We start from the raw sequence: 17,880 nt of genomic DNA, 5'->3' as shown, positions 1-17,880 counted from the left end.
ACAAAATGGAAGAAAAAAATCCTTGCCCTGAAGAGGCTTATAACTGGGGTGGAGACGGAGGCAGAGAGACATAGGAGAGGTGTGCACATAATGACAAGACATTTATTCCAGCTTAAAGGAAATCAGAGGCAGCTTTCTGAAGAAAATGAAATACGGAAACAGTCTTAAGATGACTGGCAGGGAGGGACTTCCCTGGTGGCACAGTGGTTAAGAATCCGCCTGCCAATGCAGCGGACACGGGTTTAAGCGCTGGTCCGGGAGGATCCCACATGCTGGGAAGCGACTAAGCCCGTGTGCCACAACTACTGAGCCTGCGCTCTAGGGCCCACAAGCCACAACTATTGAGCCTGTGTGCCACAACTACTGAAGCCCACACGCCTAGAGCCCATGCTCCGCAACAAGAGAAGCCACCGCAATGAGAAGCCCGTGCACTGCAACTAGAGAAAGCCCGCAGGCAGCAACGAAGACCCACCGCAGCCAAAAGTTAATAAAATTTTAAAAAATAAAATAAAATAAAATAATAAAACTGGGAATATTTGCCTTTAAAAAAAAGAAAAAAAGATGACTGGCAGGGAGTTTGGGAGTAACAGGGAGACAGACCATCAGGCTTACTGACTCACAATCTGCAAGTATGATCCAGGATTCCGCTCCTATTGATTTGTAAAATTCTCACTAAAATTTGAGAACCCCTTAAATGAATGATAGGGTTAATGAAGAATTTTAAGCAGACAAGTTCCTGTCAGGTAGATCTCTCCAGAGGCCACATGTAAGGCAGATCTGAGCAAGAAAAACCCCAGGGCAGAAAGACAACCAAGGAGGCAGAAGTACTGATGTGCAGCGCTACAGTATCCACCAACTGTGGAAAGAACAGAAAGGCCAAGCCTCAAATGTGAACCTCCAAAGGTCAAACTCTGGCTGACGCAACATTAAAAGTAAAGCCTGGTTCCTCTCTCAGAGTTACAACACGGACTGGACTATTTTTGTGATGATGAAGAGAATTTTGTCAAGTGGACACACTTCCTGAAGTGGACTGTATGTCCTCTATCAAATGTAATTTATAATTATATGTAAGTTTAAAAAACGTTTGACATAAAAATATGTAGGTACTCACAATGACTTGGAGAATGGGTTTTATGGTTGTAACTCCCTGTTGCATTATGGTCTGAAAAAGTAAAAACAGATGCTTATGAGACAGGCACTCAAATCATGATTAAAACTTGACATATTTTTAATTTGGTGTCTGGAATAAACCACAGATGACATTATTAAAAGACCCTTTTCAGAGCTTATCATTTGAAAATCTATTTTAAGTTTTATCACTCTGGACAAATCATAAAATCGTAAAAGTGGGATTCATACTTACCAACAAGGATACTACATCTAAAAAGCTGGCATCGCGTATGTACTCATTATTCATAATAGCACATTTATTTTCCTACACTGCCCATTAATAGGGAATCAAACAAGTAAGTACAGCAAATCCTTAAAACAGAATATTATGCAGCCTTAAGAAGATATTTCTAGGGACTTCCTTGGTGGCGCAGTGGTTAAGAATCCACCTGCCAATGCAGCGGACACGGGTTTGAGCCCTGGTCCAGGAAGATTCCACACGCTGCGGAGCATCTAAGGCTGCAAGCCACAACTACTGAGCCTGCACGCCACAACAACTGAAGCCCGCGTGCTACAACTACTGAAGCCCGTGCGCCTAGAGCCCATGCTCCGCAACAAGAGAAGAAGAGAAGCCACTGCAATGAGAAGCCCGTGCACCGCAATGAAGAGTAGCCCCAGCTCGCCCCAACTAGAGAAAGCCTGCGTGCAGCAACAAAGACCCAACGCAGCCCAGAAAAGAAAAAAAAGATGTTTCTATACCACTGGTTGCCTCTTGTGAGAGGAATTGGGTGATGGGGGACATGTGTGGGAGGCAGACCTTGCACTACATCCTCTTTTATACTTTTTGAATGTTAAATCTCATGACTCTATTAGCAATTATAAAAATAATTTCTAACAAAAGCAAAATAACTATTAATCAGGCTTTTAGTTCGTTTTTAAAAAGGCATCATTTAAAGGTAACCATCAGAAAAACTAGCTAGCTAAAACTCGTTGTCTGACGTCTGCTTTTGCCCATGCTGAAATAAGTGATACCAGACTAGCTCTTCCAACCATAAACTAAAAACTGGACAAAAATATATGAACTGTTTTCAAATACCAGGCAACAGGTAGAACAAGACTGTGATCCCTGAAAGGAAAACAAATGAGTTTCTGCAGAGAGGCACTTTTGGACCATAGCACAGGGAAGGGAACCCAAAAAGAATACAGCAGTCCTGCTGAGCACAGATCAGTTTGGGGAGGTGCGTTATCTGGACTTCCTGGATGCAGAGTACCCGACAGGAGGGAGCTACATAGAGAAAGAGCTTCAATAACCTATGCAGGGGTTCCCTTGAGTTTTTGGCTGAATTCTAAGTTGTGCATACACAGGATGAGGTGCCACAGACCAGGTAAAGATTAGAGAGATACAAGCTGAAAAATTACTGGCGCTCACCCAGGCTAGAATACATTTGAGTTCCAATTAGCCATTTGAGTGGAGAGAACTCAATAAACACCTGGTGCATTCAGTAGAAACCCCAGAAAGGCCATGCTTTAGAAATAGACTAAACAATACCAAAGTAAAAGCTACTCTAGACCCACTACAGTCTCAAAGGGCTCAGCTGATCTGCAAGTAAGTTAACAGTCTGCCAGAACAACTCAATATTCTCTATACACATAATCTAGACACTGAACAACGTATTGTTCATAATGTCCATTGCCATCTGGGGTCCCAAGACCTTTTCAGAGGGTACATAAATTGAAAACTATTTTCATCATAATAAACAAGCTTTTGTCCTTCTCACTCTCATTCATTCAATACAATGAAAAACTGGCTGAAGGACTAATAAAACTATACTATTACCACTTATGAATGTCTACTGGATGAAAAATCAGTAATAGAAATCACAGCAGTTCCACTTTCTAATAATAAAGCAACTTGTTGAATTAAAGAACAAGATACATCATGAAGACTGAGTTAATATCTCTTCCGCAGAATTCTACTTTTGCCTTATGAATGGATGAATAGATAGATGTGGCTGGACTGGCTGCTTTGCTTGTGTTCATCTCCTATCAGTACCAACTAATCATCTAGTAAGATCTTCTTTCATGTGAATGCTTGACGACAAACACAGACTATGCTGAAATATTCCAAGTGTTGAATCACTTACAAAACTCATGGTTTATTCTGAAACAGCTGTGTTGACATTTGCACTGATGGTGCAAAGCAGCGGTAGGTAAAACTACTGGTGCCTTAGCCGAGTTACTATAGTAGTAGTCACTGTATTCTTTACTGCCCTGAACACACTGGGGAGGGGAGTTTCACTAAAAAAAAAAAAAAAAAGAAACTTGAAGAAATAAAATTATTACATTAAATTGTAACCTTGAGGACAAAAAAATTTTAATATTCTATGCAACCATACAGAAAGTATGCCAAAGTGCTTCTGCTGAAGTATGGCTGCGGCCTTGAGGAAAAGCACTGCTACAACTGTTCGAGCTGCAAGTTGAACCGGCCATTTTTTCGTCACGGAACGTCATTTTAACTTGAAAGGGCAAACGACAAACTGTGGTTATTCAGACTTGGGAATTTAGTGGATATCTTCTCAAAAATAAAGTGAGACAATTAACTGTATTTGTTGCCAATGATAAAAGAGTTTTCTAATGAAAATCAGGACTTTTGAAAACTTGTATTCACCAGCTTCCTAATACTTACTGACTTTTCTTAATTAAATCAGTAATGATGTTAATAAGCATGAATTTTTGTCATATAACAAAATATATCAACATTTGGAAGATCTGTAAAATGCAATGAACCGATATTTTCCAAATGACCGAAACATGGCGTTACAGATAATGCATAGGTAGAAGATCTATTCAAAATGGAAGACCGGCCAAATCTACATTCCAACTAACGTTTAAGAAACTACCATTTGTTGAGTTTTGATACAGTGTTAAAGGAAACCTGATTTTCTATTCAAAACACTTCTGACACCAAATGTGTGGGTTTTCCACATGAAACAATTCTCTGCAGACACCAACTGGGCGTCTCACAAGTCAACTTAATTTTGACACTAACTACCCAGAATTAGAGTAGACCCCACAGGTTAAGGGCTCAGTCCCACAAGACTGTCCAAGTGCCCACTTCATACACTAATCTCAAGTAGTGGGTCCCCAGGTGGCCCAGTTTACACTTGTTTGACTTGGCTACAAATTGTGGGGACTTCCTGGGAGTCCCTCACAGAACTCAGGGAAACACTTTACTTAGTATTACTGGTATATTATAAGAGATAGTTAAAAGGATACAAATGAAAATCAGGTGGAGAGGCACATAAGACAAGGTCTGGATGCCCAAGCACAGGAGATTCTGTTCCTGTGGAGTCTGGGGGTGTGCCCCCTCCCAGCATGGAGATGTGTTCACCAAACTAGAAGCCCTCTGAATTTTGTTGTTTAGGGATTTTTCTGAAGGCCTCATTACATAGGCATGATTGATTAAATTGTTGGCTATTGGTGATTAGCTCAATCTCCAGCCTCTATCCTGTGGGGTGAGGTGTAGAGCAGAAAGTTCCAACCCTTTAATCACATGATTGGTTCCTGGCAATCAACCCCTATCCTGAAGCTACCCTGGAGCCCACCAAGAGTTACCTCATTAAACCTCAGGTATGGCTGAAAGGGGCTTATCGTAAATAACAAAAAAAGCTCCTCCCACCCTATCACTCAGGAAATTCCAAGGGTTTCAGGAGTTCTGTCTACCAAAAACTGGACAAAGACCAAACATATATTTCTTATTATATTACAAGGATCAGCGAAGAAGCCTGAAAAAGGCTATTAAAATACTCCTCCTTTTTCCAACTACATATTTGAAGCCAGATTTCCTCCATATAGTTCGACCAAAAAAACCATATATCCATATACTGAACGCAGGAGCTGGTATGAAAATCTAGCTGTCACGTCTTCTAGTAAGCCAGATATTAAAGCAATGTGCAAAAATGTAAAACAATGTCACTTTTCTATTTGTTTTGAACTATATAACGGTTTTTCCTAAAACATGTTATTTATGTTAACAGGTGAGTTTATTGCTATTTTAAATGAATAAATATTTTTCAAATATCTGTTATAATTTCAAATATGGTAAGGGAGATATAACCCACAAAAACAAAAGCTTTGGGGGGGGCATTCAGTGACTGTTTACAAATGAAAGGTATTCTAAAATCAAAACATTTGAGAACCACTGTTTTGGACCAAACATTTGTGTGCTGACGCCACCTCCCAATTCATATGTTGACGTTCTAACCCTCGGTGTGAGAGTATCAAGAGATGGGGTCTTTTGAGGCAACTACTTTCAGATGAGGTCATGAGGGTGGAGCCACCATAATGAGATTACTGTCCTTATGAAAAGAGGGACTTCCCTGGCAGTCCAGTGGTTGAGACTCTGCGCTTCCACTTCAGGGGGCACGGCTCGATCCCTGGTCACGCAACTAAGATCTTGAATGCCACGAAGTGCAGCCAGAAAAAAAAAAAGAGAGGAAGAGACACCAGAACTCACTCTCTCCCGACACAAAGAAGAGGTCATGTGAGCACAGTGAGATGGTAGCTGCAAGCCAGGAAGACAGCCCTCACCCAGAACTAAATCTGCTGGTGCCTTGATGGATTTCTCAGCCTCTAGAATTGTGAGAAATAAATCTGCTGTTTACATCACCTAGTCTATGGTATTTTGTTATAGTAGTCCAAGCTAGGATGTGTTGCCTTAAAACAATCATTAAAACATAAAGCATCGCTAATAAGCCAACAGTGGAAATAAATTTTAATCATAAAAAATACTCAAATAATCCAAAAGTCGGGAAAAGTTAAAAAATAGAAAAAGAATAGATGGGACAAATAAAAAAACAAGCAGCAAAAGGAAAACTTAAACCCAAACTTGTAATTATATTAAGTGTAAATGGTTCAAGTACTCCAATTAAATGGAAGAAATTATTGTAATGAATAAGAAAGACCCAGCTATTTGCTTTGTACAAGAAACGCACTTCAAATATAAAAAGGCAAATTAAAAATAAAATACTGGAAAAAGATGTATCATTAAAAGCAGGCAAAGTAGACTTCAGGACAAGGAATATTACCCGGGATGAAAAAGGACATTTCATAATAATAGGGTTGATTCCTAAAGGAGACACAATGGGGACTTCCCTGGCGGTCCAGTGGTTAAGACTCCGCACTTCCACTGCAGGGGGCATGGGTTCAATCCCCAGTCAGGGAACTAAGATCCACATGCTGCACAGCACGGCCAAAAAAAAAAAAAAAAGACACAATGATAAATGTGGTCACCTAACCACAGGGTTTCAAAATACATGAAGGAAAAACTGACAAAATGAAAAGGAGAAATAGACAAATCCACTATTATAATTGGTGGTTTCAACATTCTTCTCTCAGTAATTGACAGGGCAAATAGACCAAAAAATATAGAATTAAGAATATAGAAAACTTAAACTATCAGTAAACTTGACCTAATTAGATCATCTAACAACTGCAAAATACACATTCTTTTAAGTGTACCTGGAACATTTTCATCAAGATAGTGCATATACTGGGCAGTAAAACAAATCTCAATAAATGTTGAAAAGCTGAATTCATACAGAGTACGTTATTTGACCACACTACAATTAAACTAGAAATTAATAACAATATGATATCTAGAAAATCTCCAAATACTTGGAAGTTAAACAACAACCTTCTAAATAAACCATCTGTTGAAGAAGAAATCACAAGAGAAATTAGAAAGTTATTAACAGAATGAAAATTAAAATACAATCTGTCTAAATTTGCGGGATGTACCTAGAGCAATGCTTAGAAGGGAAAATACAGCTTTAAATGCTCCCATCAGAGAAGAAAAAAGCTCCCAAGTCAATTATCTAAGATTCCACCAAAAGGAGCCAGAAAAAGAATAAATTAAATCCAAGTACACAGGAGGAAAGAAATAATAGAAGAGCAAAAATCAATGAAATAGAAAATTGATAAATAATAGGAAAAACACAACTGAACCAAAAGCTGGTTCTTTGAAAAGATCAATAAAATTGATAAACTTCTAGCTAGTCTGGTCAAGAAAAAGAAAACACACATTCTCAATACCAGGAATGAAAAAGGCATCACTATAAATCATACATATATAAAATTTTATATATATTTATATAATAAGGGAATATCAGGAAATTTATGAAACAACTTAGATTAAATGGATAAGTCCCTTAAAAAAACCCACAAATTATCAAAACTACATAAAAATACAGAAAATCTAGATAATTCTATATCTATTAAAGAAATTAAATTTACAATTTAAAATATTCCAAAAGAGAAAACTCTAGGTCCAGATGGCTTTACTGGTAAATTCTATCTAACACTGAATGACAAAAAACACCAATCCTGCATAAATTATTTCAGGAGATAGAAGACAACACTTTACAATTCATTGTATGATGCTAGCTTTACTCTGATAGAAAAAACACAGTCATTGTAAGAAAGAAAAATTACAGATCTATATATCACTCATCAATAAAGATGTAAAAATCCTCAACAAAATATCAGTAAATCAACCATAGCACTATATAAAATGTATATAATATGTCATGACCATGTGAGGTTTATTCCAAGAAGGCAAGGTTTACTCAACATTCAAAAATCTATTATTGGGCTTCCCTGGTGGCACAGTGGTTGAGAGTCCGCCTGCCGATGCGGGGGACGCAGGTTCGTGCCCCGGTCCGGGAGGATCCCGCATGCCGCGGAGCGGCTGGGCCCATGAGCCATGGCCGCTGAGCCTGCGCGTCCGGAGCCTGTGCTCCGCAGCGGGAGAGGCCCACGTACCGAAAAAAAAAAAAAAATCTATTATTGTAGTCTGTCACATTAACAGAATAAACAAGAAAAACCACAACCATCTCAATAGATGCAGAAAAAGCATTTGACAAAATTCACCATTTATTCATTATAAAAAGTCTCAGCAAATTAGGAATAGAAGATAGGGTTAAACTGATAGCAGGCATCTACCAAAAAATCTAATTACCAATCACACTTAATGGCAAAAGACTGAATGACCTCCCCTAAGATCAGGAACAAGGCAAGGATATAACTCTCATCACTTTTATTAAATATGGCAGTAGAGCTCCTAACTAATGCAACAAGACGAGAAAAAGAAATAAGGGCATAGGGACTTCCCTGGTGGTCCAGTGGGTAAGATTCTGAGCTCCCATTGAAGGGGGCCCGGGTTTGATCCCTGGTCGGGGAACTAGATCCCACCTGCATGCCACAACTAAGAGCCCACATGCCGCAACTAAGAGTCCACATACCACAACGAAGATCCCATGTGCCACAACTAAGACCTGGCACAGCCTAAATAAATAAATATTTTTTTAAAATATATTTTAGGGCTTCCCTGGTGGCGCAGTGGTTGAGAGTCCGCCTGCCGATGCAGGGGACACGGGTTCGCTCCCCGGTCCGGAAAGATCCCACATGCCGCGGAGCAGGTAGGCCCATGAGCCATGGCCGCTGAGCCTGCACGTCCAGAGACTGTGCTCCGCAACAGGAGAGGCCACAACAGTGAGAGGCCCGCGTACGGCAAAAAAAAAAAAAATATATATATATATATATGTATATTTTTAAAAAGAAATAAAGGCATAAAGATTGAAAAGTAAATAATAAAACTGTCTTTATGTGCAAATAGTCATGTATGTAGAAAATCCTAAGGCATCTACAAAAAGCTACTAAGTCAATTTACCGAGTTTTCAGGATACAAGGTTAATATGCAAAAATCAACTGTATTTTTATATACTGCCAATTAACAACTGGAAAATGGAATTTTTAAAAATACCATTTTAATATCATTAAAAAAACCTAAGTCTAACAATACATATGCAAGATTTGCATACTGAAAACTACAAAACCCTGAGAGAAATTAAAGAAAACCTAAGTAAATGAGAGATACAGCATGTCCATGGTTTGAAAGATTCAATGTCTGTAAGAAGCCAACTGATCCCAAATTGATCTATAAATGTAATGTACTATCAATCAAAATCCCATCAGGCTTTATTAGAAATTGACAAGCTGATTCTAAAATATATATGAAAATATAGAGAACCTAGATTCAGTAAAACAATTTTGAAAAAGAATGAAGCTGGAGAATTTATACTACCCAATTTCAAGACTTACTATATAACTACAGTTATGAAGACAATGTGGTACTGGTGTAAGTACTGACATATAGAGCAATGGCAGAATAGGCATTCTAGATATAGACCCACATATATATAAATTTTATCAAAGGTGACAACACAATTCAATGGAACATTATAGTCTTTATAACAAATGGGGCTGAAACACTGAATATCTGCAATGGAAAGAATGATCTATACACCATACATAAAAAGGTAAACTTGAAATGGATTACAGACCTGAATATAAACTAAAACTATAAAACTTCTAGAAGAAAACACAGGACAAAAGATTTGTAACCTTGAGGGAGACAAAGATTTTTGTGGACAGAAAAATACAATTCAGAAAAGGAAAAACAAAACAAAAAAAACCCAACTGAACATGAAAATTTAAAACTGCTCTTTTAAAAAAACACCATTGAGGGGCTTCCCTGGTGGTGCAGTGGTTGAGAGTCCGCCTGCCGATGCAGGGGATACAGGTTCATGCCCCGGTCTGGGAAGATCCCACATGCCGCGGAGCGGCTAGGCCCGTGAGCCATGGACGCTGAGCCTGTGCGTCCGGAGCCTGTTGCTCCACAACAGGAGAGGCCACAACAGTGAGAGGCCCGCATACCGCAAAAAAAAAAATACACCATTGAGTTTCCCTGGTGGCCTGGTGGTTAAGAATCTGCCTGCCAATGCAGGGGACACGGGTTAGAGCCCTGGTCCGGGAAGATCCCACATGCCGCGGAGCAACTAAGCCCGTGCACCACAATTACTGAGCCTGTGCTCTAGAGCCCGCGAGCCACAACTACTGAGCCCATGTGCCACAACTGCTGAAGCCTGCGCGCCTAGAGCCTGTGCTCTGCAACAAGAGAAGCCACTGTGATGAGAAGCCCGCGCACCACAACGAAGAGTAGCCCCCGCTCGCCGCAGCTAGAGAAAGCCAGTGTGCAGCAACGAAGACCCAACGCAGCTGAAAATAAATAAATAAAATTTATTTTGAAAAAAAACAGCATTAAAAGAATGAAAATCCTCAGATTGGGAGAAAATATATATAATGCTTTTATCTAACAAAAGACGTGTCCTGATTAAATAAAGAATTCTTACAACTAACTAATAAGAACACGTCCCAATTTTTTAAACAGGCAAAAGATATGAACATACACTTCACAAAAGAAGGAATACAAACAGCCAATAAGCACATGAAAAGATGCTCAAGATCATTAGTCATCAGCAAAACACAAATTAAAATCACAGTGAGACACCACTCCACATTCACTAGAATAGGTAAACCTAAAAAGACTGACAAAACTTAGTGTTCGTGAGGAAATGGAGCAAACAGAATTCTCATAAACACTATGGAAATAGTTTAGCAATTTCTTATAAAGTTAAATGTTCAGTTATCACATGACCCAGCAACTGCACTCCCCAATATTTATCTCAGAGGAATTAAAATATATTTCCATAAGAAGACTTGTACATAAAAGTTCATAACATCTTCATTCATAATAGCCAAAAAGGAAAATAACCCAAATGTTCAACAGATAAATAAACAATTGTGTTTATTCATACCATGGAACACTACTGGGCAATAAAAAGGTGCGAACTACTGAAACAACATGGATAAATCTCAAAAATCATTTTGCTGAAAGAAAGAAGCCAGACACAAAGGGTACATATTATTTGATTCCATTTATATGAAGTTTTAGAACAGTCAAAACTAACCTGTAGTGATAGAAACCAGAACCCAAAACAGTGGTTGCCTAGGGTACGGGCAGGCGATGGGAAAGGAGCAGATTGGGGTGGTGTATACATTTGTCACAACTCATCAAACTGCATACAGTTTGATGCATTACTGCATATAGTTTCATGTATTACAGACTGATATAGTTTGTAAACAATACGTATTATAGTTTTTGTCATACATAAGTCAAACTGAACTTCAGTAAAGGTGTTTTTTTTTTTTTTTAAAGGAACAGAACTGGGGGAAGGGACAGGTCAGTAATTTCATCAAGCACCTTTCTGTTTTATTTGATTCTAAAACCAAATACATGTAGTACCTTATCATTCTTTTTAATTTATTTGTGTCATCATAAATAGTGAATATAAGACTTACTCTTCTGGGACATAGTATGATATATACACTTAAGACAGAACTGACTTAAATTTTCCAAATTAACATTGCTAATAAAAATACAAAGCAACAGTGGTGATCATTTTGTAATGTACAGAAATATCAAATTACTATGTTGTGCACCAAGAACTTACACAGTATTGTAAGCCAATTATACTTCAAAAACAAACAAACAAATGAACAAACTTATAGAAAAAAGAGATCAGATTTGTGGTTACCAGAGGCAGGAAGTAGAGGGAGGAGGAACCGGACAAACGTGGTCAAAAGGTACAAATTTCCAGTTATAAGATAAATAAGTACCAGGGATGTAACATACAACATGATTAATATAATTAACAATGCTATATATGAAATATAATTAACAATGTTATATATGAAAGTTATTAAGAGAGTAAATCCTAAGAGTTCTCATCACAAGGAAAAAAATACTTTTTTCTTTTTATTTTGTATCTATATGAGGTGATGGACATTCACTAAATTTACTGTGGTAATTGTTTCATGATGTATGTAAGTCAAATCATTATGCTGTACACCTAAAACTTATACAGTGTTGTATGTCAATTATATCTCAATAAAACTGGAAGGAATAAAATACAAAACAACAGAATGGAATGGTTCAGAGCACACGTTCAAATCCTCACCTCATGCACAAATTATTTAACTTCTCTGGACTTCAATTACTTCATCTGTAAGATGGGGTTAATGATAAAAATCTACTTTACAGGGTTACTGTAACTACTGACTATAATAAAGTATCTGGCACATTGGAAAAGATCAAAAGTATTCATTCCCTTCCCCTTTCTTTGTATTACCTAATTACTCAAGATACAAATGCTATTAGTTCTATTTACCACAATAGTTCCACGCAAAATCTCTTATTTTATGTTCGCTCTTGCCGAAAATGCACTATTTGTGTGTTAGTGCTTACCCTTTGGGGTCTATGCCTTTTGAACTAAAATGATATTACCTGCTTTAGCTGATAAACAAACTTGACAAAGGTACTCTACACTCCATCACCACAAACACACACACACACAAATTTTCCTTATCATTTATGAACAAAACCTAAGTAATACTTCACCTAACACTGGAAATATGTTTCCTAAATTTTGAATATGGCAAAAACTAACTCATCATTTTTTTTTTTTTTTTTTGCGGTACGCGGGCCTCTCACTGTTGTGGCCTCTACCGTCGCGGAGCACAGGCTCCGGACGCGCAGGCTCAGCAGCCATGGCTCACGGGACCAGCCGCTCCGCGGCACGTGGGATCTTCCCAGACCGGGGCACGAACCCGCGTCCCCTGCACCGGCAGGCGGACTCTCAACCACTGCGCCACCAGGGAAGCCCCATCAAATTATTTGAAAAATACCAGTCACTTTCCTTGAAAGTGAAGAACAATTCCTAATTTGTCTTAAAGATGCAAGGTAGCAGCTATAAAGTAAACAAGGACTACAATTTGCAATCACTTCTCAGGGTTATTTCTAATTTATTAAAATATTCACTCAACTCTGCCAACTGTTCTTCCCCATCCATCTCTGTCCCTTTCTTTTCCCTGCCTCACGCGCAATTAGCAAACATTTATTGGGCACCTAAAACTTGCCAGCAGTCCTTCCGGTACTGGGGAGACTATGTTGAGCAAAAAACCAGACATAATTTCAGGCCTCAAAGAATTTACAATCCAGTGGAGGGAGACAGAAAGTAACTGATATGAATCAAATAAACAACATATAAATGTAAGATCACATCTGTGATTATTAATAATAGGTAACATACAATGACCATTTATTATGCATCAGGCATGGACTGAGCACTTTAAATTAATAGCTCATTTAATCGCCCCACTAACCTTAGGCAATAGGTACTAGGTATGATTAACCTCATTTGACAGAAGAGGAAAGGCAGAGTTTAATATCGTGAACAAACAGGAATTAGGGGCTGAAAATAAAGGGATTTAGCCTAGCAAGGGGAGTCAAGGAAGGCTTCTCTGAGGAAGTAACTGAGCAGAGACTTGAAGGTTACGTTAGTCAGCAAGGGGAGAATGAGGAACCACCCAGGCAGTAGGAACAGGTTAAAGAATGTTCAAAGCCTCTGTGGAAGGCAGGAGTATGAAATATACCCGGATTTAAATTAAAAAAAAAAAAAAGGAAAGGCTTGAAAGGAGGAAAGAACTGGTGGGAATATGCTATGATGGGAATGGCAAGAGGAGAGTTATGCTGGGTAGAAGTGAGAAGGCCAGGCAGAAACAATGGTGCCAGTGTGGATGGAGAAAAGTAGATGCATTTAAGATATATGTGGAGGTAAAACACACCAGACTTGGGGAGGGACTGGACATCCAGGGTGACGGAATGTGTAGCAAGAATGATTCCACAATTTCTGGCTGTTGTAACTTAATGAATAATGGTGCCATTCATCCAGACAGGGAACGGTAGAGGCCCAAATTTAGAAAGATAATGGATTTGCTTTGGGACATGTTGAATTTAAAATGTTTTTGAGATATCAAGTACGCATCTGACAGAGGTTTGTCTTTCAGAGTAAAGGTGGCTCCGGACACAGAAATTTGTGAGCAATTGACATACAGATGGTAATTTGTCTCGGGAGAAGAGTCAACAAAAATTTACAGAGAGATCTCCAGACGGGGAAAGACAAGCCAAGCTGAGCCACAGAAACCGAAAGAAGAGGGTGTTACCAAAAGAAAGCGATGATCAATAGTCAAACGCTGCTGAAAACTCGGGTAAATGTAACTCTCAAAAGTGTCTGTTGGATTTAACGACCTGGAGGCACTGCTGACTTTAGCCAGGGTTACTTCTATAGTGATCAGGGGAGTGACTGATTGGAGTCTGTTGAAGGGTTAATGGGAGGCGAGAAAAAGAAAGAACTGAAAACTGAGAAAGTTAGGCTGCGGATGGGGGAAGGGGAGGAGAAAGAGAGTGGCTGCGGGAGAGAGATGGGTGAAAATCAACAGTTTATTTTGTTTCATTTCCTTAAGCAGGAAAAACATGAGCGTGTTTAAAAGACGATGGGAAAAATGCTTTGAGGAGTGATGATTCTAGGGAGTCACCCGGCGGTTCCTCCCCGGCCCCCGCTGTCTCCTCCTCCCGTGTTCTCTCCCCCTTCTCCACCCCGCACAGCCCCAAGGCCCACAGCCACCCCGGCCCGCGCCCGGCTCGCAGGCGTCTCCTCACCGCAATGACCCCCTCGCTCAGGTGGCCCTCCATGGTTCCGCCGCAACAACTCCAGCGCTCCGACACCCCTGCAGCCCTGGCTCTACTCCAGGGAACCCGCGCGCTCCAAAGCGATTGGCCAGAGGACCTGCGTGCACCGCGACGACCTCCCGACGTGCGCAGGGCACGGGGGCGGGTTTAGGAGCCGAGCAGCCACCTTATTGGCCGAGGCACGGCGGGCGGCCCACGTGACTCACCGGAGCCCAGGTCCGGGGCCTAGTCGCTGGATTGCGGGGTCTGGGGGCGGGGCGCGGAACCACGGAGCGCGCGAAGCGTGATGCGCGAAGCGTGACGCGGACGCAGCGAAGGTCGCAGAGTGGAGGAGTTCCGGCAGCTTTCCGAGAGTCCCGAGTTGGCCTCTGGTGGGCAGACACTGATTGGTAGCCCAGAGGAGTGGTAGAGCTGTTGCCCTAGTAACTCTGCTACTAGATGTAGTCAAAGCATTGACTTGCTTCCTTCAGCAGCCCAGAGCTGAGCTCCCGCAGGTTCCAGACCCTGAGCTTGGCAGAGTGGGGAATCTATCAAGGTAAATAAGACCTGGTCCCTACCCTCAGAGGAGAGCACAGTCTGTCGAGGGAATTTCTGCTGTGAGGAGCACTAACTCAAGGTAGACATGGTGTGGGCCCCAGGAGAGACAGTGTGCTGCTATCACAGGTGGAAAAATCAGGGAAGGCTTCCCAGAGGAGGTACCATTTGAACTGGGTCTTGAAGAATGTTGGGAAATTTGCCAGGTGGACTCCAAGTGAGGGTAGGGCCAATGAATAGTCTTTGTAAAACCTAGGGAGATGAGTAACCTGGCAAGCTGGGGATAGCTTTGAGTAGCTAGATAGTAGGGTACAGAGGAAGAAGTGAGACTTGAGCATTAGAAAGTAAGCCAAGAGTCAAATAATGAAGGGTTTGTACTGGGCTTCCCTAAATGCTAGGAGGAGCATTGATGAATTTAAGGCGGAGTACTGACATCTGTCTCAGTGTGGAAGATGGACTGAATTTGGAATGGGGAAGTGGGGGGGGTCTGAGGGCATGGAGACTAGTTATGACACTCCAGAAAGAATGCCAGACAGGAAATGGTGCGGGCTTGAACTAAAGGAGTGACCTGGGGATTGAAAAGAAAATACTGAACTGGGTAAGAGTTCTGATTCATCATTGTATAACCAGTACCTAGTATGATGCCTGGAACAAAGTAAGCTTTCAATAAATATTTCTGAATGAAGGGATGTTGAGTGAATTGGGGTGAGAAACAATAGATGCTTCCTCAGCATGTAAACAACTATAGGAAGAGACCACAAGAATTGATTTTGTTGCTTCATGCATGCTTGAATGAAATCTTGACTTTCTAGAATTGTGCATTTGTAGAAATCCGAATTCCTTATTTTCTTATTCATTTTTTAGATTTAAAGTAGCATGGATCTGCCCGTGGATGAGTGGAAATCATACGTACTTCAGAAGTGGTCTTTGCTCCCCAAGTCCATTCAGGTTACAATTTCTACAGCAGAGACTTTAAGCGATATCTTTCTTCACTCATCTTCGCTTCTTCAGTAAGTGAGTGGAAGCTTTAACCAGGGAAATTTTGATGCGGAAAACGTTGTCTTTTGTGATTTGCTCTCAAATTACATCTCTTTTTTTTTAATATAAATTTATTTATTTATTTATTTTCTTCGTTGGGTATTGCGTTGGGTCTTCGTTGCTGCACCCAGGCTTTCTTTAGTTGCGTCGAGTGGGGGTTACTCTTCCTTGCAGTGCGTGGGCTTCTCATTGCAGTGGCTTCTCCTGTTGTGGGGCACGGGCTCTAGGCGCGCAGGCTTCAGTAGTTGCAGCACATGGGCTCATTAGTTGTGGCACACGGGCCCTAGAGCGCAGGCTCAGTAGTTGTGGCACACAGGCTTAGTTGCTCCGTGGCATGTGGGATCTTCCCGGACCACGGCTCGAACCCGTGTCCCCTGTGTTGGCATGTGGGTTCTTAAGTACTATGCCACCAGGGAAGCCCATCAAATTATATCTCTTTTTGATGGAAGAGTTACATTTAGATTTTTATATTTTGGGGCATTCAACAGTTCTTGCTGTTTCCACAGTTCTTTCTAACCTACTATTATACAACAGGTAGGGATGCTATTTAGCTTTTTCAGAGTCAATATTATGTTTCAGTAATCAGTGCCTTGCTGTCATCACTAGGCTGTGCACCTTGCCGTATCCCAAAGGATATAGTGGACATTTACTAGCTGCACATAGAAATTCATACATGCTCATATTTGGAAATAACCATAGAGGTCATACAGTCTAACCCCAGTAGTTTTCAAACACTCTTGACTACACTCTTCAATAAGAAATACATTTTACATCACAACCTAGTTCCTATACTAGTTTTTTATATGTATATAAAAAACTGAAACGGGACTTCCCTGGTGGTCCGGTGGTTAAGACTCTGCTTCCACTGCGGGGTGCACGGCATCCATCCCTGGTTGGGGAACCAAGATCCTGCATGCTGCGGCGTGGCCAAAAAAATAAAAAATAAGTAAATAAAAAACTGAAGCACGGGTTTCCCAAACTTCGTTCAGTGAATTTTTATTGAACATCTGTTTTGTGCCAGCCACTGTGCTAAGTGCTTAGTAAACAAAAAATACATCATTTAAAAAAAGATAGACAAAGATCCTTACCTTTGAGGAGCTTAATTGTAGCAAGGAGGGACAGACAATAAACATAAATAAGTTAAAATATATAGTATGTTAAAGGTGAGAAATACAGTAGAAAAAAAGGAAAAATTGAACAGGGTAGGGGAAGTAGGCAGTGCCAGGAGCGAGAGTACAGACTGTAGTATTAAGTAGTATAATCAGATATGCCTCATTGAAAGAGTGAAAGTGGAGCAAAGTCTTGGAGATACAGGAGTTAACAAAGTAGCTATCTGAGAGAAGAGCATTCCAGGCAGAGATCCTAAGGTGGGAGCATGTCTGGCATGTTTAAGCAACAGCAAGTTGGATGAACAGCTAGTGGTGGATGAACAGAGTAAGCCAGAGGGAGAGTGGTAGGAAATACCATCAGAGAGGTAATGGGACATGCATGGGAGTTGGGGAAGAGCAGGTGGCACAAATCGAGTTGACCCTTTCTTAGTGCCTTATCTTTTTACCCTGAGTAGGAAGTTATTGCGGGGTGTAGTAGGCAGAATTCTAAAGATGCTCCCTCTGCCCCCACGCCAGCATTCTGGTCCCCTGGTTACTCAATCTAACATTAACCTAAGCACTGCTGGGAAGGGATTTGGCTGATGTAATGAAAGTCCCAAG

General features: G+C 40.5%; 2 protein-coding genes across 5 annotated transcripts in view; one reads left to right on the top strand and one right to left on the bottom strand.

The window, feature by feature from the left end:
- RPA1 (replication protein A1) overlaps positions 1–14,725 on the bottom strand; it is a 52,350-nt gene extending 37,625 nt beyond the window's left edge. Inside the window, exons 1-2 of one of the 2 annotated variants that reach the window (XM_004267055.4) lie at positions 14,570–14,723; positions 1,112–1,162 (exon numbers count right to left, since the gene is read on the bottom strand). In XM_004267055.4, the coding sequence (XP_004267103.1) occupies positions 1,112–1,162; positions 14,570–14,602 (84 nt within the window). In that variant the 5' untranslated portion in view covers positions 14,603–14,723. Of the gene's footprint in view, positions 1–1,111; positions 1,163–14,569 lie in introns of both variants that reach the window. The other variant, XM_033423269.2, reaches the window with a different exon arrangement.
- A 103-nt stretch (positions 14,726–14,828) lies between these two features.
- SMYD4 (SET and MYND domain containing 4) overlaps positions 14,829–17,880 on the top strand; it is a 47,000-nt gene continuing 43,948 nt past the window's right edge. The window contains exons 1-2 of one of the 3 annotated variants that reach the window (XM_004267237.4): positions 14,829–15,134; positions 15,998–16,143. In XM_004267237.4, the coding sequence (XP_004267285.1) occupies positions 16,010–16,143 (134 nt within the window). In that variant the 5' untranslated portion in view covers positions 14,829–15,134; positions 15,998–16,009. Of the gene's footprint in view, positions 15,135–15,997; positions 16,148–17,880 lie in introns of those variants that run through there. The other 2 variants (XM_049701456.1, XM_033423265.2) reach the window with 2 other exon arrangements.

The sequence above is a fragment of the Orcinus orca genome, chromosome 19, assembly GCF_937001465.1.
Source record: "Orcinus orca chromosome 19, mOrcOrc1.1, whole genome shotgun sequence".
In the NCBI taxonomy this organism is placed as follows: domain Eukaryota; kingdom Metazoa; phylum Chordata; class Mammalia; order Artiodactyla; family Delphinidae; genus Orcinus; species Orcinus orca.
This window is presented reverse-complemented; position numbering and strand designations above follow the sequence as displayed.